Consider the following 20,401-nt stretch of genomic DNA (forward strand, 5'->3'; position numbering starts at 1 on the left):
ATGTATTGTGTTCATTTTGCTCTGAACATCCTGAAACTGTGCCTTGTTTATTTTGGCATTTTTACTACACTAAAAGACTGTGGCAAGAAGTGTCTACGTTTATTAATGTTACATTTAGGGCTCTTTTTGCTTTATTGTATGGACATGTACATTTGGGTTTTAAGTTACAACAGGAAGGATGACAAACAAGCTTACTTCATCAATCTTATAATCATCTTAACTTAGTTTCATAAGTGTATCCAACAAAAACCCTCTGGTCAGTTTTTCATAAAGAATGTGAGTCTGTGAGGGTATTGTTTTTAATGTCTAATTATTCTGTTGTCTTATTCATTTTATATATTTATTTTGTATTCATTATTATTATTATTATTATTATTATTATTATTATTATTATTATTATTATTATTATTATTTTATTTAATTTTCTTTCTATTTTTTATGCGTTGGTTGTTAACTCACCTGGCATTTTGTTCCCAAGAATGTACCTCATGTTCTGTAATTAATTAAGCACAATAATTGCGATAATAATGAATGTAAAAAGTAATATGAAGTGATGTAACAGTTAGTGATTACAGGAAGCTGTGTGACTGGGCTCACAGTGACAGTGTCAATAGATTAGTTCACTATGAAAACTGGATGTTTCGTTATGTTGACGGATTTTATAACTATTATCTCTAATAATCTGTTCAGATTAGGTCAGGTTTAGGTTAGGTTAGGTTTTTCACAAACGTTTGACACGCGCAAACAAGAGACAGTATGAGCACTCTTATTTATTTTTTTTTTAACTTGTCGTCACTGTTTTTTTTCTCACAACTTTATTGAACCTACAGGAAATAATTCGCGGGAAAAAGGAGAAGGGCTCTCCGTCGGTGTACATTTTCTCTCCTGATTGGTCACAAGAAGGAGAATATTTGAATAACATCACCGATTGGCCGGCAGCGGCGCGCCAAACGTCACGTGGTGTCGCTTTTCGCGCGAAACTGTGCAGTGTTGTCCGGACTTCAGCGTGCTGTGTGTGTGTGTCTGTCCGGAGAGGAACGGGACGGCTCTGTGTAGATCTCAGCTGTTTGAATCTTTTATTCCAGTTTTATAGTGTTTCATCATGGATGTTGCCACAGCAACCGCGGAGAATGCCGGGGAGATGGTGAAGGACGAGTTGGCTGAAAAATGCCAGAAGTTGTTCCAGGCTTTCTTGGAGGAGTAAGTCAGTCAGCGACACGCTTTGTTGTAGTGTTGTCGGCCTGTAACACCAGATTCCCGCTTGTTCATTTCTACCTGATTATCAGTAAATATGTGATTATGAGTAAAAATGTTATACTTGATTGTTTTCCTTCTCTGTGTGTGTCGGTGTGCAGGTTCCAGACAGGGGATGGGGAGGTGAAGTATGTCCGGGAGGCCGAGGAGCTGATCAGGCCTGAGAGGAACACCCTGCTGGTGAGCTTCACAGACCTGGAGGGCTTCAACCAGGAGCTGGCAACTACCATCCAGGAGGAGTATTACAGGTGAGCTAACCAAGAGAACCCCACTTGATGTAAGCACCTTATATAACACAATCAATGTTGTTTTACTGCACTGTTATTGCAATCTGGCTCCATTAGTCAAGCTTGTTTTCTAATTAATAAGCACACACGTCTGTACCGGTGCATTTACAGTCATGCAGAGGCAGTTGTGGATTAACATGAAGGTTTCTCTGTTTTCAGAGTGCATCCTTTCCTCTGTCGGGCAGTGCGCAACTTTGCTCGGGATCATGGGAATGTTCCTCTCAATAAAGAGTTCTACGTTGCCATCCAGGATTTCCCCACCAGACACAAGTAAGACACAAAACAAGCTTCAATCAGCTGCTGGTTCACTGTGCACAGTCTTTGTTTACACGTAATGTCAGATCGCTGTGTCTGCATACAACATGACATATTGATATCCTGTTAGTGTGCAGGTAAAGTGTGTTTGTTTGGTACTGTACATACTGTAGTAGCTCCAGTGGAAATTATATAGTGCTATCATTTTATTTTTCAAGTACATTTAATCTAAAATTTGATTAATTTGTTAAGCAAACCGAGTTTGTCAATGTCTGACTCCTGCTTGTGTGAAATCTAGGATCCGTGAGCTGTCATCCATGCGTATCGGCACCCTGGTGAGGATCAGTGGTCAGGTGGTGAGGACGCACCCAGTACACCCTGAACTGGTAAGACATCCTGCCACAAACACACACACATAGATCAAAAGTGAGTGTGAGTAAGCAACCAAAGGTGCTCCGTTTGCAAAAATAAAGTCAGCGATGAGCTTTTCTATTACAGCATGTTCATTTTAATGACTTCTCTGTGGTTGCAGGTGAGTGGTACCTTCCTGTGCATGGACTGCCAGGCGGTGATCAAAGATGTCCCTCAGCAGTTCAAATACTCCCCACCAACCATCTGCAGGAACCCCGTCTGCAACAACCGCTCCCGCTTCCACCTCGACACACACAAGTCCAAGTTCATCGACTTCCAGAAGGTAACTGAGAGGATGTATGTGCATCTACGTGGAAATGTAAAGCTTAAGTCTGAGGTTTCTGATCCAGTCGTACTGTTGTGTGTGTGTGTGTGTGTGTGTGTGTGTGTGTGTGTGTGTGTGTGTGTGTTCAGGTGCGTATCCAGGAGACGCAGGCGGAGCTGCCTCGTGGTTCCATCCCACGCTCCATGGAGATCGTCCTGAGAGCCGAGGCTGTGGAGACGGCTCAGGCCGGAGATCGTTGTGACTTCACCGGGACCCTCGTCGTTGTGCCGGATGTCTCTCAGCTCTCGACGCCGGGTATGGTTTCAAATGCGCTGTTTGAGTCACTCACGATCGTTTGTTGGGTTTTTGACACTTCATGACCATCTGTGTGGATGCATTCTCTCCAGGTGTGCGAGCAGAGACCAGCACCCGTGTAGGAGGAGGCCAGGGCTTTGAGGCTGAAGGTTTGAGAGGACTGAAAGCTCTGGGAGTCAGAGAGCTGTCATACAAGCTGGCCTTCCTGGCCTGCCATGTGGCCCCGACTAACCCAAGAGTAAGAAACGCAGACATGCAAACAGTGAAAGCATCCATTCCCATATATTATTGTTCCACCTGTCCAGATGAAGAAGGTTTGATTAATGTTTCCTCTTGTTGTAGTTTGGTGGGAAGGAGCTGCGTGAAGAGGAGCAGACTGCTGAGAGCATCAAGAGCCAGATGACAGAGAAAGAATGGGAGAAAGTATTCGAGATGAGCCAAGACAAGAACCTGTACCACAACCTGTGCACCAGCCTCTTCCCCACCATCCACGGTCAGTGCTGTCGACGGGCCGCTGCTGCTGTGTTATCTTCATCTACTCTAAAAGTTTGACAAATGATTTGTACAAGAGTATTAAAGGATTTTTTTTGATTGAATGTGGTCACCAATCGTACAGGCAATGACGAGGTGAAGCGCGGCATCCTGCTGATGCTGTTTGGAGGCGTTCCTAAGACGACCATGGAGGGGACCTCGCTGAGAGGAGACATCAACGTCTGCATTGTTGGAGACCCCAGCACTGCCAAGAGCCAGTTCCTCAGGTATGTAACATAAATATGACTTAGAGCTCACGTTTTCCACATAGTGTCGTCTGCACTTGGGTACAGTCGTAATAGTAATGCATTTGTTTGTGTGTGTGTAGGCATGTGGAGGAGTTCAGTCCCAGAGCGGTGTACACTAGCGGCAAAGCCAGCAGTGCTGCTGGTCTGACAGCCGCCGTGGTGCGAGACGAGGAGTCCCATGAGTTTGTCATCGAGGCTGGAGCTCTGATGCTGGCTGATAATGTGAGTTTCTCTGTTTTCTATCAGTGCAGGAGCTCAATAGATGCAAATGATATATTTTTTTATGAGTAAATAAGAAATTGGATGTGTGACGAGTTATAAAGGGCAACATGGAACATGACTAAATGTGTTCAGTTGCATCAATAACAGTGTTTGCCTCCAGGGTGTGTGCTGCATTGACGAGTTTGACAAGATGGACCTCAAGGACCAGGTGGCCATCCACGAAGCCATGGAGCAGCAGACCATCAGCATCACCAAGGCTGGAGTCAAGGTAACACAGCCGGGAAGCCTTCCGTCCACATCTTATATGATTAAGGCGCCATAAAGCTCAAATCCAATCCTATCAAATCTAGAAAAGATGGGTTTTTTTCTGTATTTGTGTACAGTTAGTTTTAAGTCAATATCTGCAAGAAGGCCTCTCTGTCATCTCTGTAGTTGAATAACCAGACTTTGCCCCCCGTCTCCTCCAGGCCACCCTGAACGCTCGCACATCCATCCTCGCTGCCGCCAACCCTGTCAGCGGGCGCTACGACCGCAGCAAGAGTCTGAAACAGAACATCAACCTGACCGCCCCCATCATGAGCCGCTTCGACCTCTTCTTCATCCTGGTGGACGACTGTAATGAGGTACACACACACACACACACACACACACACACCACACAAAGTCAAGAGCGACTGACATTAATTATGTTTTAGTCCTACTGATAAATTCCTCTGTGTGTGTGTGTGTGTTAGGTGACGGACTACGCCATTGCCAGACGCATCGTGGACCTGCACTCGCGTGTGGAGGAATCAGTAGACAGACTGTACTCTCTGGATGAAATCCGCAGATACCTGCTGTTTGCGAGGCAGTTCAAACCTAAGGTGTGTGTCTATCAGCACTGACACTGTCGCATCACATGTGGCTATTTATAATATGGATTGGCTGATGAATATTCCCTGTCTGTAGATTTCCAGCGAATCGGAGGAGTTCATCGTTGAGCAGTACAAGCGTCTTCGTCAGCGTGACGGCTCAGGGGGCGTGTCCAAGTCAGCCTGGAGAATAACTGTGCGGCAGCTGGAGAGCATGATCCGCCTCTCGGAGGGCATGGCACGTATGCACTGCTGCGACGAGGTGTGTACAAAGAGGAATCTGTAACTGTTAGGACCAGAGCTGACCAATAAGTGCACAGGGACTTTAGCACAGATGATGCAGCATGTAACATAAAATACAATATACACAGTAGACAGCTAAAGAACTGCAGTGTTTGAATAGTGACAACAAGTTTGTATTGACTTGACTCAGTGTCATAAAGTACTAATATTATAATATGCTTTGCTTAGAAATGTGATCAAAGCTCCTAATAATGAATAAAATGTTATTGTATATTACATTGTACAAAACCCGACCTTTGCCCTTTCCTTTGTCTCCAGGTGCAGCCCAAACATGTGAAGGAAGCTTTCCGTCTTCTGAACAAATCCATCATCCGAGTGGAGACGCCAGACGTCAACCTGGAGCAGGACGACGAGCTGGAGGACGAGGAGCAGCAGGAGGATGGTACTGTCAAACGCTAATACACACCCTCCTAGAGACAAACGCACACATTAATCTAAAATGAGACATAACATTCTTGTTCTAGACTGTGATAAGATGCAACACTTTAGCTGCAGGTGTATGAATGAAACCTACGTCACTACTAATCTACTAATAGTTTTTGTTTACTTTCTTCCATGTATTTGTACTGGGAGGGGACATGAGCAACTAGCATCATGAGGTTTCATCTAATGCAACTTGTCTTTGCAGGAAACAATGTCCCTAACGGAGTGAACGGTGTTAATGGTGTAAACGGCCATGCAGATGGAATTAACGGGCACGTCAACGGCATCAACGGTCATGTTAACGGTGTGAACGGCCACACCGAGCCCGGCAGCCAACCCAAACCATCTCTCCGCCTGTCCTTCAATGAGTACCAACGCATCTCCAACCTGCTGGTGTTGCATCTGCGCAGAGCAGAGGAGGGTAAGAAGTGTTCCCCCTTCATACAGAGAAGAGAGCCTCTTTAACTTCTTTTTAAAATTTGTAATCTGCTACGAGAATATAGTTTTGTTTTTTCATCATCTTTTCACTGATCTGTGCAGCTGAGGAGGAGGAGGAGCTGAAGAAAAGCGCGGTGGTGAACTGGTATCTGAAGGAGATTGAGGCAGAGATTGACTCGGAGGAGGAGCTGGTCAATAAGAAGGGGCTGATAGAGAAGGTCATCCACAGGCTGGTGCACTACGTGAGTCCACTGTGCAATAATACAGATAAAGAGGAATTATCATATCAAACCAAATATGGATGTAACTGTAGAATAAGATCTCCATGTGAAATATAAATGTGATCATCTATACTAAATCCTGCATGTGTGTCTTTGCCCCCCCCACAGGATCACATCCTCATCGAGCTGTCTCAGGCGGGGCTGAAGGGCTCGGAGTCAGCGAGCACAGAAGGAGAAGAGGTGGTTCTGGTCGTCAACCCCAACTACATCCTGGAAGATTAAACTCCTCCCTCTGTCCCTCTGTTTGGTTTTTCTCCACACCCACATGACTTTTGATATTAAACTTCAACAATAAAGCTGACGTTCGAGGTGTTTCTGAAAGCTCATATGTAACACATACATAATAGTAGCACTGGAGATGTTATCAGACTTGTTTTATAGTTTATTGTCTCTACTGTACAAAGATTAGATTCTGGGGCTCTTTAAGAAAAAAAAAGATTAAAGTGTTTTCTTAGTCAAACTTACTTCTGTAAATATGCTGCTGGCTTCTGTTTGTTTGGCTTTGAGTCAAGGGAGTTGCCCTGAATTATTATGTAATTGTTGTTTATCTTTAACTGTGTAGTGTATTAGAGGCATGCCCTGGGGCGTACCAGCATGGTTTCAAGTTATAATGTATGACTTTTTGTAAAAAAAAATAAATAAAAAAATGACATGGAGTGAATGGAAATGTTGAATAAATAAAATATTGTCATAGTAACTAATCTGCGTGGTGTTGTTCCTAAAAGTGTAGTTTGGTGATTTAGATGTTGTTCACTAGGTGGCAGTAGTAACGGCTTTGATGTCACTGCGCATGCCCGAATAAAATTACTCAACAAACATGGCGGCACCATACTTGACATTAGTCAGGACGGTACTAAAAGGTAAAACAAATTTATTAACGTTATGCCGTCTGTAAAAGGTTACCCACAATGCAGTAACAAGAATAACATATTAGTGACCTTCAGCAGTGGCTGTAGCTGATTAATTTGTTGAAATACCGTCAGATAGTTATGATGTAATACTTTTAGAGAGCGCAGGTGATTTTCCTTGTTTTTAGCCTTATTTAACCCTCACATATGTTGCCACCGATGGGACAGAAGTCTTGTCAGTGAAGGATAAAGGTCTAATTTTTTCTCCCCAGGTGTTCCCGGTCAGTGGCTCCTCACTCAGAGCTGCCAGACCCCGGCACTGTGTCAGTGTTTGCGGCTGCAGGCTGCTCGGTATCGGCCGCTGCATGTCTCCTCGGCTGCCTCCTTGTGCAGCTCCAGGACAGAGACACAGAAGAGTACACACACAGACAACACAGCAGGTACACACAAGACAGCAAACACACACACCGGCGACAGGAGAGCCGGGGAGGAGCAGGAGGAGGAGGAGGATGAGGATGGTCCGGAGTACATCCCCAAGAAAAAGGCGAAGAATCCCATGATGAAGATTGGCTATGCCTGGTGAGCTTCTGTTTCTGTAGCTAATGCTCCTGACACAACTGTACACATGGAAGACAATTTCCTGTTATTATTGTTTTATATTTATGTGAATCAGAATTGAACTAAAAGTAGTCAAAGATCTCTATCACGCACAGTACCAGTCAAAAGCTTGGTCACACCTTCCCATGTCCTTGAATGACTGGTACTGTACATTAGGGTTGCTCTGGGAAGACATCTCATCCAGGGCCAGTGTGGACAGGAGGAAGTTTACAAAAACACTTTAATTATACGTATGGGCATTGTTTTAAGATGGACTTGAAAAAATGGGAACCTCGGTGTACACTGTGGTTGTGTTTATGTGACATAATGTTTTTCTTGCTGTAATCATTCCTCCTGTTCATACTGATTAGAAATCCCCTTCAAATGTGCAATCAAGGCAGGCATCAGCTGTCTGAATTAGTCAGATAAAGTAGATATCTTCTAAAGTTAGTCTTTTTAGAAAACAATATATCTTGACGGATAGTGTTTTCATGTTGAGCTGCAGTGGAAGTATAGTAACAAGAAGAGGGACTAAAAAGACTGTAATGTTGAAAGATATCTACTCGATTTGACTGATTTGGATGCTGAAGCTTCATATTAGCTTCAGATAAACTTTTAGATACATTATTGCACAGAAGGAGGCTTGTAGATTTTAGCCTCCATCACTTCCATTGTAAGTGCATCATGAATGGATCTTCTAATGGTCAGTATGAACAGGAGGAATGATTACAGCAAGAAAAACCCATTTCAGTGTTCATATGGGGACCTGACTGAATCTATCCTTTAAGTGTAAGCATGTGGCTGTATTAGTTTGAAATACGTTACTGAAAACATTTAATGTTCTGGAAGAAATGTACATATATGTGTGGTTGCTACAGTTTTTAGCTCAGTCCTACAATGGACTGCTGCAGGTTTATCCTCACTGACAACCCTGGCAGCCAAAATGTCAGAGCTACAAAATTATTCATTCTTACCATTCTGATCATTTATGAAATGCTTTTGTCTCCAGTGACAGCTGGTATACAGAAACCAACAACTAATGTGGTGCCAGGCTGGCTGATAAACAGTATAGGTGTTAATATATTTATGTTCCAGAGCTCACCTGTAGTCAGTGAATGGGGATGCTGCAGCCAGATTATACACTGTATGGTACAGGTACACCACACTAAAACTAATACAATCTCATACAGCAGACCTGGAAAAACATACCTTCAGAAAGATTATGATTATGATCTGTATTATAATCTCTAGTCTCTTATATAAACAGTGGACAAAATATTAGACTCACCTCTCACGATAACATAAGTTCAATTAGAACCTCTCTAAAAGTTCCAACAAAAATCTTCATAAAGGGAGGATTTATTGCGGAGCTGTTGCATCATACTGCATTAGTTTTAGATAAGCATATGGGATTATAAGAAGAAACTTGAGCACAATGGACTGAACTCCATTAGTGTTATCTTTCCAACCACAAGTCAAACACTTCTTGCTTTCCTTTTCAGTCTTCTCCCTCTGCACTTTAACACGTCGACGGTTTCTGTACGCTCACGGATATGTGTTGTTCTCTCTCTCTTCCTCATCTCCGTCCAGGATGATAGGCCTCCCCACGGGTATCATCACCTTCCTCCTGGCCAAAAGGGAAGTGGACAAGAACCGACTGAAGCAGCTGAAGGTTCGACAGAGGATGCGAAGGTCAAACGAGGGAGACTACGAAGGGAGCCGCTACCGCCATCAAACAGAGGGTGCTAAACTGGACCAGTGATGTGCATGTGCGGCAGCTACCGTATGATTTTCGCCACATCCGGAATGTCACTACTGAGACAGTGACTCCTGCACTAAAGACTGATTATAGAAGAGGTGTCAAGTTTATGAGCTCGTGTTAAGAACATCCAGAACTGTTTAACTCTTTCTTCTTTAAGCTGATGTTGGCAATCTGGGAAGGAACGTGAGGCTTTATTCATGAAATCGGTTCTTTGCAGATTTTGACTAATTTTTTTTCCTAATGATGAGAGAATGATGTAATATTTATTAGCCATGATGCCTATGTTCTATAAATATAATGGAGAAAATGTGAAATATCACTGTTGGAACTGTATATGGATCACATCAAAACTCACAAATATATATCTTTATTTGATATGAAAAGGCAAACAAGACTCTTTTCAGCATTGATATTTATATTTACAAACCGTTTCCCCCCAGTAACTGCTGCATAAGCTGGAACTCATCAACTGTTAGAAATGTCCCAATGGCACTGATTGTGCTACCTTGTATGATGAAACCCACACTGTAAGCACTCAGTATGTCACCCAACTCTGACCGTAAGACAAGAATATATAAACAGACACCTGATTGTGGCAAAAAGCACATTATCTAACAATACTATAAAAGCTTATTGGGTATAACCCTGTATTTCAGAAACCTTGTCATTGCTAAGGCACTCGTGATGTATGTAAATAGTTACAACATAGCAACACATGTATTAAAGACCATCAGCAAAGGGTCGCTAACATGAACCCGATGACAGCAGATCTGAGGATGTCATCAGGTGCACTGAGCTGTACTTCAGTGGCAAATTAGAGTTTGATGATTAGACCAAACATGTTTGCTCATTTTCTCATTCTGTACAGACAGTTCATGTATAGCACCATGTCTACATGCAGATATAAAATATACAGACACTGTCTGCCTTCAGTCCAGCAAGAGCGACTAAATGTTGCAACTGACTTTCCAGTGTCTGTAGATACTGTATATTATTTGATATTGTAGTATTAGTACTTTTGTTAAACACTGGTAAGTTGCAGAAATATTTTAGAAAAAGTGCATTTTTTGTGCATAGGAATAACTTACACTATGACAAAATCTCAAATTCAGCCCTTTAGTAATTTTCCCTGGAGAACAACATGATTTTATGATTTTGACTGGAAACGAAGCAAAGGTTTTACAGAGCATGGAATGGTTTTGCAGCAGGGTGTCTGTGTGCACCTCCGTGGATTTATTTGGTCGAAGCGCCGATGATCTGCAGCAGGAACAGGAAGATCTGGACAATATCGACGTAGATGGAGAGCGCGGCGAACACGTATTCTTCTGGGCTGATTGAGTGCTTCCTGTTTCCTATCAGCAGCTGTGTGTGGTACGCTAAGAACTGCAAAACATAAAGGCAACATTTAAATGACACAGTAAGAAAGTCTGTAGGAGAGTCAATGAAGAATTTAAATGGAGGTCTGGTGTTATTCATGCTCCCAGCATCAAAGTAAAATACTCACCAGGGTGAAGGCAATGGCTCCCAAAGCTGCATACAGCATGTGAAGCCACAGAATCTGCACAAACAAACAGCCGTTACAATGATGGAAACTTGAAAAAGTGTGTCGTTCTATTGTTCACATCAGCTCTTACTCACGTATTTGAAAGACAGCACAATGGTTGTAATGATGCCGGTTACGAATATCACAATACCGAGGACACAGAACAGGCCCTGGCACTTGGTGAAGTCAACCTAGAAAGAGAAACCGCCGACGGACATGTTAATACACGTGTGACTGCACAAATACAAGTCAGCCTTTTGAAGCTGATAAGCTCTCTCCTGCACACACAGACACATACACCCACACACACATCCTACCTTTGTCTGGAAGCAGAAGACGGTGACGGCGATGCAAACGACAGCAGTGATAGCCAGGGCAAGAAACACTGCTTTTGTGTTATAATAACTATAAAACCAAAAATCAACACACAGTTAATACTGAGGGACACTGGCTGGATGTTTGGATCATATTGCATGGATTTTACTCTTCGTTTTACCTGGATATGGATCCAGTCATGTAGGACAAAGCCAGAGTCTGTAAAAAAATAAAGAAAGAGTTGAACCAAAAACATCATTTGAAGAAAAGGTTATCTGTCCAATGACTGACCTAAACATCTGTAATTATACACTAAAGTAGGACTGGGCAGAAAAAAAGGCATGGTCCCCACAAATACATGATATATTACTGCAATATATTAACACATATCCCAGTGCTAAAGACATAGTGCTGTGATGAAAACTGAAAGACCTGTAAAATCTTTACTAGGGTGTGATGTTGTGTACTAATACAGTAAAAAGTGGGAAAACACACAATTGTTGTAGAGCTGGACTTCAGGGCAAAATTTGGCATCTAGAAATGACTCAACAGCACCATTGACATCAACATAAAGCTGGATAATACCAGTCCACGAACACTGACTGACCAAACTGGATTATGAAGTAACCACCAGCCATTTTGCTGACAGAGCTGATAAAAGACATAGAAGCTAAATACCAAGTGCACTATGCAAACACAGCCTCTGAGTCAGATGTGGTGACTCGCTGCTTATAGTTCTGATATCAAAGTCAAACTATGACAACACTGTCACACGCAGATGCAAATCACTGGAAAGTTACTGTAATTTAGTCTGAGACTAGACTTTATCCAAGTCCAGAAAACTGTCAGTTATAATGTGTCTCTATTTTCTCATTCATAAGTCAAACCAAAAGCCATCAGACTTACAAAGATGAGCAGCAGAATGACGTTCCATGGGAACTTCCTCCTACAGAGAGCATGGGATTAGAGCATGTTTTATAAATACTCCTTGTACAAATATTCTTTGTAACGCTGAGCAATCAAACTCACCGGGGGCCCTTACAGCAGACCAGCACAAGGTGGGTGATGATATACACAGCACTAAAACAATAAAGTCCAGCGATGAATACATTAATATTCACATACTCTTCATTTTTGATTCTTATAAAACCACATCACAGAGGGATACTCACTATGATGCCCAGTACACAGCTTGGTTTCGCTGTACGAAAACTCTGACAGGCTCGCTGTGAGAAACAGAGATACAGTTACAGCACACAGACATGAACAGTATACACACAAACAGGTACACAAAACACACACTCAGTATACTCACACAAATGTGAACACAGCCACAATGGCTGTGGTGACAAGCAGCTGAGACGCCAGAATCAAATACACCTGAAAAAAACACATGAAGACAAACGGGAGGACGTTACACCCCCGAGTCTCTCATCTGAGCAGCTCAGTCCATCCTCAGACAGCACTGGCCCCAGTTTGTCTCCCACACTTAACTATGTATGAAAATCTACCTTTAATTAATGTATATAAATATACCTAATAATAAAACTTTTGGTTCTGGCTCTGGATTTTAAAAATAGTTGTATCTTGGGAAAACACGTTAAAATCTTTTTATTGTGCAGTGAACGTAATATTTATGTATTCAGACAGTTAGAAGAGTCTTTGGGGATTATACCTCCGATACTCTGCCAAGGATTTATCTTCCAGAAAAAAAAACATCTGCATTATGACTTGAATTGTAATGATAACACACGAGAGACAGAAACTGGAGCTAAACCAGCACGGTGTATGTAACAAGTATGTTTTACCTTCCTGATGAAGGCGTGCCGAATGCTCATACTGTCCCAACCACTGCCGCTTGCTGCAAACTCGTCACCTGTGTCATCAGTAGAGCAGAAATATGAGGACTTCAATACTAAGTGGTCCCAGTACATTACTTTGTGGAGAGGTTCATGCAAGGGGGAACTGCATACTTCTGGCTGTTGACCACAAAGAGCTACAGTATACATGTCATCACTCAGCAGTGATGCAGGCACCACCACTTAGTGTAAAGAGGCAACATATGTCCAACTTTTAAAATGCAAACTTTTAAAATTTGAGCTTGTAAATGTTAGTACAAAGTGCAACAACATGTTCTCCAAACTTTTGTCAAAATCACACTACAAAGGAATCACAGAGTTTTATTTTTAACCTCTAACTATAGTGTCAACATTTGGCCTTTAAGCTCACTAAAGTCTTACCAGAGCTCAAGACATCTGTTGGTATGGTAGGTGGGATGACGGGGGGCATGGGAGGGTGATTAGGGTAGCCAGCTCGTGGAGGTCCATCGGGGTGAGGCTGTCCTGGGTACGGTCCGGGAGGATATCCCCCTGGCTGACCTGTGTACAGAGGGGCATTTGGACCACCAGGGGGGTAGGGAGCAGAGGGCTGGCCTGGCTGAGGACCACTGAAGCCATATGTTGGGGGTGGTGGGTAACCCTGAGGTGCATACAGCGGGCCGTAGGAGTCATTGTACCCTGGAGGGTAGTCTGACCTGGACATGTCGCCTGTGAGCAGGGGGAAGTTGGAGAAAATACAGTTCATGTCTGTTTCACATTTTTATGGACACAAGCCAACAACAGAGACCTAGCAACAGGGAACAAACAACAAGGTGCTACAACACAAGTATCTGAAAGATAAAGTCTGGATGGAAGCCCGACCGATACATCCACCATGGCCAATTTTAGCTTATCAGAGATATATTGGTATCAGCATATATGTCGACCTCTGAGCAATATTGTTACATTTACATGGAATGATTTTGTGACTGACTGTGAGGGAGTTGATGAATCTACAGAGAATCATCACCAAACTGTTTAGTTCCCCTCAGCTCTACGGAGCGTTTAGGCATCTAGCTAATTGTTTTGGTTTTTACGGCCTGCAACTTTATTGTTTCAGTTCACTCTCAGTGCTGTCATAGCGTTTTTGGCCACAGCAGCAGCTGTTTCCCGAGAAAAAGCTCTAAAAAACAACTGTACACTACCTGCCCAGAGTCAAACAGCAGACAGTCAAAGCTAGCAACTAGCTGGTGAACATAGTGGATCATAACTTGACTTGACTTGACTATTTCCCCTCAGGAGTTGGTGGAGATTAATGGTGGAGAGTGAGTAGCGGACTTAGATTCACCAGGTTACCTGACACACAACTACAAATGAAAGCTAATGCTGCTCTGTATCTGTTGGATGTGTAAATACGAAAGTGTATGCTAACACATAGCCATATCAGCTTCATATGGTGATAATATGTTGATGTCATCTTTATGGTTTACAGTCTGTTGCACAACCCCAACATGACCAAAAAAGACAACATGACTGCAGCTTTAAGTAACAACGAATTGCAGTTGAGAAATGCCAGAAATATGTCTCCATTACACAGTTTGTCCTCCACAGAGCACAAGTTTATCTTGGAACTGTAAAATGTTGGTCACAATTCTTTAATAACCAAATTTAAGGGATCTTTATTCAACTTTTTTTTTTTTTTTTGAGTATGTGTGTGCAAACTTATTTGCAGTTCACATTTCAACAGATGTCCTACATTGTTGCACTGGCATCCATCTTTGACAGAATCACATTTTCCGTTGAAAGCAATTGAACAAATAGGAAAAAAAAAAAGAAGTCAGCAGGAGTATCAAATCACAATAACCTAGATTCTACACATACGCGCATACACAAACTGGGCATACTAGCCTTCAGCTAACATATATAATTCACATGGCAACTGGTTGTATATGCTTTTTAAAAAACTCATAAATATCATTACCAACCCTTGCATCAATCCCGATCAGTTGCGCTCTCATCTAATCCCTGGATGGATACAATCTCCTGTCATGCTACAGAACGTTTTAGAAAAAAACTGTACATATTGTAATATAGTGTTAGCTGTAGATTTTCTGAAATAAATACATGGAAAATAAAGGTATTTCCAGACAGCGGTATAACAAATCACCAATATGATCTAATACAACCAGAGTTATTAAAATGCACAACCCTACTTCAGAAACTAAGAGAGAGCACAGACTGGCTTTAGATCTGTGTATTGGGCTGTTTGGTAAGTGTGTGTGTGTGTGTGAGCACACACATCTATCCAAAACTTAGTTTTTCTTTTTTTTTGGGGGGGGGGTTATAATCATATTTGATCTTGATTTATACTGTAGGATACATTTGGGGTTGTATCAGGTTAAAATGAACATATGGTTCTACTGAGCGATGTGGTTCACATAAACCACCACAGGCTCAGGACACACCACATGCATCTCAAGGGGAAATTTCTAATAATAAACCACCCACACACCCACCCACACACCCACCCACACACACACACACACACACACACACACACACACACACACACAGACACACACACACACACGTCACAAATGGCCTATTTTTTCTTCCATGTTCTTGCAATGAGTATTAAAAGACTTATGGTAAGTGGACACTTTAAGTGCTTTACTACCTAAATTAAACCTCTTTTACCACCACACTAAAATGACAAACCTTTTGTTTCTCAGTTTTTTCCTTTTTGCTCAGTTATTTACAAAATGCCGAATGTCCCCTGAGCTCCATCCTCACTGGGACTTTTAGGGGAATACGAACAGTAAAGGAATTCAAGAGCTGGCTCCACCTCGCGCTGCCATTACATCACACCCCGAGCTCCAAGCAACAGGACAGAAAACACTAAATGGAAAAAGTGCTTCAGAGTATCTGCAGTAAAACAGTCACAGACTGAGCCACAGAGCGGACAACTTCTTCGTTCATTGAGACAGTTTGTAGATGACAAGGCTTAAGGTGTGTGTGTGTTGTAATGGGAGGGTGTAACTCTTCCTTTGGGAAAATGATATCTTGAAACTGTCACAGTGTGTCTGTCACACGGTGGTAGACAGTAGAGACTGCAAGCTGTAGTGAAAGATAAGCTGAAGCTGGTGGTTTGGTGGAGTCGATTATTACATTTCATTATTACCACTAATACCAAGTCATCATGTGGTTCTGAGTCACTGTTGTGAAGTACGCACCCAGTGACAACTCTGTTTGTTTACCTCCATGTATAGCCTTACTCAAACTACAATTCCTCAAATATCTCTTCACCATCACTGGCAGCGAGGCTTTACTGCAGACAAGTCCAGCTTGTTATGCCAAGTGGGTGGACAAAATAACAGAAATACCTTTCAAGACAAGTACAGTAAAAACCGGTTTGGCAAAGCTGATCATTTTTGTTGAGAATGTCCAGGGATCTGATTTAACTTTTGTCTGTTATCTCCTTGTGTCCGGCCTTCATCATCATGACTTTTCAGACTCTTCCTTTCCAAATCAGTGTTTACAATTTTACGTTTAGGATTCAATTAACTTGTTGATTTACTGGGGGCTATTGTGTAAGCAGTTTCTGTTATCATTTCCGTCTGAAGTAAAGTTAAAGCCAGCATGTGATCATTAGGGACTGTATGAAAATTATTAAGCGGGAGGGGGGGGGCAGAAATAGGGGGAGGGTATTGTAATTTTTTCTTTTGGCTGAAGATAGAGTAGATTGACCTCTTCTGGTGGAGGGTGTTGCAGTTTTATTCTCAGTCAAGACAAGGGTTTAAAGACAACATTAATATCCCTAGGGATGGTATTTTTACAAAGTGAAACATGTGGTCCAGCCCCCATCACCACCCCAATAAGTTTCACACATTTCATACCTTACTAATGGTCAGCCACTTCACCATAATGTGAATATGGTTTGTCTCTTCAAAAATAAGTGTTGGTGTTTGTGTAGGGGAAGCTGAATGAATTTGAAGGAATTTGTCCACCACTAAACAAAAGGTTTAACAGGTGTAATTTATTAGTGAACAATGAAACAGGTTTTTCTTACTGTAATCATTCCTCCTGTTCATACTGACCATTAGAGGATCCCTTCATAATGCACTTATGATGTAAGTGATGAGGGACAAAATCCACAGTCCTCTTTCTGTGCAATGTAAATGTATTTAAAAGTTTATCTGAAGCTAATATGAAGCTTCAGTCGTCCAAATGAGTCAAATCAAGTAGATGTCTTTCAACGTTACAGTCTTTTTAGTGCCAAAGTCCCTCTTTTTGTTACTATATTTCCACCACAGCTCAACAGGGAAACACTGTCCGAGGAAACATAAAGAGGGAATTTGATGCTAAAAAGACTGTAAATGTGTCAGATATCCACTTGATATGACTAACTCAGACTGCTGAAGCGTCAGGTAAGCTTCACATCAACTTTTAAATGTATTTTTCCACAAAATGACCGTGTGGATACACGGTGGATTTTGGCCTCCATCACTTACATTGAAAGTGGATTTGAAGGGGATCTTTTAACAGCCAGTATGAACAGGAGGAATGATTACATTGAGAAAAACATCTTTCACTGTTCATATGGACACCTGACTGTTGTTTTAAGACACACTAAAAAATTTGTCAACCTATCCTTTAATATTGGCTACAACTATACTCCCTTTAGGTGTTTTTGGTCTAGAGCCATAACACTATGTATGCTGGCTCACTGTCATGGCTTAGTGGGAAACTTAAATGGTGTGAAACCATCACTAATATTACTGGTTAACACCTGTGCTTTTTTCAGTATAACAAGTCAAAATGTCTGTGGTGAAAAGGGTGTAACTCTTGTGCTGCAGCGGCAATAAATGCAGTAAAATTAGACAAGTCAAAACAATGAGTAACTACACCGAACATAAAAGCGAACAGGATGTTTGTGGTGTCCTCATCGTTTTGCAAAACAAAAGAACATTTCAACAGTTTCCCATTTCAATATTCAAGTGCAAATAATACTCATCACTTTAACTTGACTGAAAAGTGAAATGGCTGACACGCTTTTTAAACATGAGGCTGAAAAGTCCAGAGCACACAGACTGCGCCCGCTCCACCCTGCGTTCGCTGAGGAGTAAACCTCAACTTACAAAAAGCCTTTTCAGGTGAGAGACCTTATACAAACACAGCCAGACTACTATGAATAAGCATCAACACATGCAAGGCCACTTTATCAGACGTTACCATCACACCACTGTAGCAACAGATTAAGTTAAATCTAGAAATCATACTTTATAATTAAGATCTATGACGACATAACATCCTAAAATTAGCCAGACTTACCAAGAGAGAGATCCCAAGGACAGAAACAATCTGGTTGTTTTAATTCCCACCGAGCAAAATGAGCAAACTGGAAGGCTTTCTGCTGCCAACCACGCCCTCCTTGCTTACCAAAAACACTCTCTACTAATGTAAAGATTTGATAAATGGATTATTATGAACTTGTACAGCAGCCTGCCTGTCCGGGTGTGTGTTGAGCAGCAGTAGCAGCCAGATGTGAGGGAGCAGTGAAGAACATTTCCTGGAACAGTGAATAGAAGGGTGGAGTCCAGAGGAATCTGTATCTGTGTTTGTGTGTGTGTGTGAGTGTGTGTGTGTGTGTGTGTGTACAAGGCCTGCCAGCTCTAAGAGCTGACTCATTTTTAACATGGTACTCCTCATGTTACTGCATAAAGGTGCAGTACAACTACTGGCTAGATTTACTCAAGTAATTAAGTACAATAATGAAGCACTTGAGAATTTATATTTACTGAAATCATGTGTTTTACTCAATTCTAGAGTTGAAGTGTATTTTTTTACTCCTCTTCATTCATCTGACAGCAGAAATTACTACTTTGCACTAAATATTTTTCATAAACAATGAAAGCCCATAATATACATTACATTTCTAGTAAAAGAAACTCCCCAAAACTATGATGTAGTAGAATTAATCGAATCAGCTTTATTAGTGCAATGCTGTTTACACATTAACTTTACATATAAACTGAGACATATTTACTCATACGTATCTTAATCAAGCTAAACTGCATGCATTCAGTAATGGATTATTTTTACACTCTGGTTTTTGTTTTTTTACTTAAAGATTCCCTCCAGACACAAAAATATTCTGCTGGAACAATAATGTTTCTGATATATTTTTTTTTTACACACACACACAAAAAATCTAATTACCATCAAAATCCATAAAATGGCATTAAAATGGCATTTACTCCTTTCTCATTAAAAATCTATATAATTGCTATAAATATGCAAAATTCACTTCAGGAGTTTAACTGGTGAACACAAGATGTCTCCTTGTTCACTGTAAAGTCTATTTTCATTGTTTCTGCACTGCAGGCTTCAAGTTTCCACATCACACTTGTATAAGTTGAATATTGAACCACGATTGGCTTCTAACTGTTGTGATGTCACAAAACATGCTCGTAGGCCCACTACTTAAAATCTGATTTTTAATGAGCTCAGAGAAACTTTCCTCCTTCAGCAGATGAAAGTGAAAACAGCCTTCTAGTGTCAAAGTCTGCACATACAGATGTGGCAGAAATTATTGGTACCCTTGCATTTTATCAAAATAATGCACCATTTGCAACAGTGTTGAAATGAAAAGATATTTTATTATCAATGAATATCTATGTTTGGTTTGCAGTTGAACAAAACAAAAAAGTTGTGAAAATAACTTAATTTATGTTTATTCTACAAAGACATTCAAAAATAGCCTTGAAAAAATTATTGGTACCCTTTAGAAGTTGTAAGAAATTGATTTGTAGCGATAATTTAGGCAGACTATTATTAGACTATTATTATTATCACAGCTGTTTTCAATCTTATAATCCTCATGCAGCCAGTTTAAAAAGAGAAAATTACTCACTCCGTTGTTTTGTGCCACTGTGTGCATCACATTGAACATGGAAAACAGAAGGAAAACTAGAGAAGGTCTGAAGACATTAGAAAAAAAGTAATAGTCAAGCATGGTCAACGTAAAGGTTACAAGACCATCTCCAAAGAGCTTGATGTTCCTGTGACCACTGTTTCCAATATTATTAATAAGTTTAAGGCTCATGAAACTGTAGCTGACATCTCTGGACGTGGTCACAAGAGGAAAATATGGCCCGACATTGAACAGAAGGATTGCTTGAATGGTCGAGAAAGAACCAAGGAAAACTTCAACAGATCCAAGCTGATCTTCAAGTTCAAGGTACAATAGTTTCAAGTCCCACCATCTGTTGCTGTCTGAATGAAAATGGGCTCCATGGTAGAAGACCCAGGAAGACCCCACTTCTAAGAGGGAGACACAAAAAAGCCAGACTGGACTGCCAAAATGTATGTTTACAAGGGAAGAAGAATACACATTTGAGTACAGACTTGATAATCAACATTTTGGTAAAGACTT

General features: G+C 41.4%; 3 protein-coding genes across 4 annotated transcripts; 2 read left to right on the forward strand and 1 right to left on the reverse strand.

Moving 5' to 3' along the window:
- Positions 1-972: 972 nt before the first annotated feature.
- Positions 973-6,398, forward strand: mcm6 (minichromosome maintenance complex component 6). The gene is made up of 18 exons (XM_044367915.1): positions 973-1,200; positions 1,356-1,502; positions 1,701-1,811; positions 2,095-2,182; positions 2,329-2,490; positions 2,622-2,787; positions 2,880-3,025; positions 3,130-3,280; positions 3,404-3,545; positions 3,647-3,788; positions 3,949-4,056; positions 4,256-4,411; positions 4,523-4,651; positions 4,737-4,901; positions 5,201-5,324; positions 5,571-5,786; positions 5,906-6,045; positions 6,193-6,398. The coding sequence occupies exons 1-18, from the start codon at positions 1,103-1,105 to the stop codon at positions 6,304-6,306; spliced, it is 2,505 nt and encodes an 834-aa protein (XP_044223850.1). The 5' UTR covers positions 973-1,102; the 3' UTR covers positions 6,307-6,398.
- A 437-nt stretch (positions 6,399-6,835) lies between these two features.
- si:ch73-71c20.5 (DUF4748 domain-containing protein) lies at positions 6,836-9,876 on the forward strand. Its single transcript, XM_044367918.1, has 3 exons — positions 6,836-6,944; positions 7,205-7,511; positions 9,120-9,876. The coding sequence occupies exons 1-3, from the start codon at positions 6,902-6,904 to the stop codon at positions 9,289-9,291; spliced, it is 522 nt and encodes a 173-aa protein (XP_044223853.1). The 5' UTR covers positions 6,836-6,901; the 3' UTR covers positions 9,292-9,876.
- Positions 9,877-10,370: 494 nt separating this feature from the next.
- On the reverse strand, positions 10,371-18,534 carry LOC122993608 (protein lifeguard 3-like). Of its 2 annotated transcripts, XM_044367916.1 has the most exons (12): positions 18,298-18,534; positions 13,390-13,695; positions 12,958-13,025; positions 12,465-12,529; positions 12,322-12,375; positions 12,179-12,229; positions 12,056-12,095; positions 11,331-11,368; positions 11,152-11,239; positions 10,930-11,025; positions 10,796-10,849; positions 10,371-10,674 (listed from the first exon to the last, which is right to left on the reverse strand). In XM_044367916.1, exons 2-12 carry the CDS (start codon positions 13,688-13,690, stop codon positions 10,525-10,527), a joined length of 1,005 nt encoding a protein of 334 aa, XP_044223851.1. In that variant the 5' UTR covers positions 13,691-13,695; positions 18,298-18,534; the 3' UTR covers positions 10,371-10,524. The 2 variants fall into 2 exon arrangements, with proteins under 2 accessions (XP_044223851.1, XP_044223852.1); XM_044367917.1 differs by lacking the exons at positions 12,465-12,529; positions 12,958-13,025; positions 13,390-13,695; positions 18,298-18,534 and having other exon boundaries at positions 12,322-12,413.
- Positions 18,535-20,401: the final 1,867 nt, after the last annotated feature.

The sequence above is a fragment of the Thunnus albacares genome, chromosome 12 (genome assembly GCF_914725855.1).
Source record: "Thunnus albacares chromosome 12, fThuAlb1.1, whole genome shotgun sequence".
Taxonomy (NCBI): Eukaryota; Metazoa; Chordata; class Actinopteri; order Scombriformes; family Scombridae; genus Thunnus; species Thunnus albacares.

Excerpts from the sequence above, each read along its gene's own strand:
- si:ch73-71c20.5 (XM_044367918.1), top strand. The coding sequence starts at position 6,902 with ATGGCGGCACCATACTTGACATTAGTCAGGACGGTACTAAAAG. Across the intron at positions 6,945-7,204 it reads AGTCAGGACGGTACTAAAAG|GTGTTCCCGGTCAGTGGCTC; the intron begins GTAAAACAAATT and ends TTTTCTCCCCAG. Across the intron at positions 7,512-9,119 it reads ATGAAGATTGGCTATGCCTG|GATGATAGGCCTCCCCACGG; the intron begins GTGAGCTTCTGT and ends ATCTCCGTCCAG.
- mcm6 (XM_044367915.1), top strand. The coding sequence starts at position 1,103 with ATGGATGTTGCCACAGCAACCGCGGAGAATGCCGGGGAGATGGTGAAG. Across the intron at positions 1,812-2,094 it reads GATTTCCCCACCAGACACAA|GATCCGTGAGCTGTCATCCA; the intron begins GTAAGACACAAA and ends TGTGAAATCTAG. Across the intron at positions 2,491-2,621 it reads AGTTCATCGACTTCCAGAAG|GTGCGTATCCAGGAGACGCA; the intron begins GTAACTGAGAGG and ends GTGTGTGTTCAG.
- LOC122993608 (XM_044367916.1), bottom strand. The coding sequence starts at position 13,690 with ATGTCCAGGTCAGACTACCCTCCAGGGTACAATGACTCCTACGGCCCG. Across the intron at positions 12,530-12,957 it reads GGCACGCCTTCATCAGGAAG|GTGTATTTGATTCTGGCGTC; the intron begins GTAAAACATACT and ends TGTTTTTTTCAG. Across the intron at positions 10,850-10,929 it reads TTGTGCTGTCTTTCAAATAC|ATTCTGTGGCTTCACATGCT; the intron begins GTGAGTAAGAGC and ends TTGTTTGTGCAG.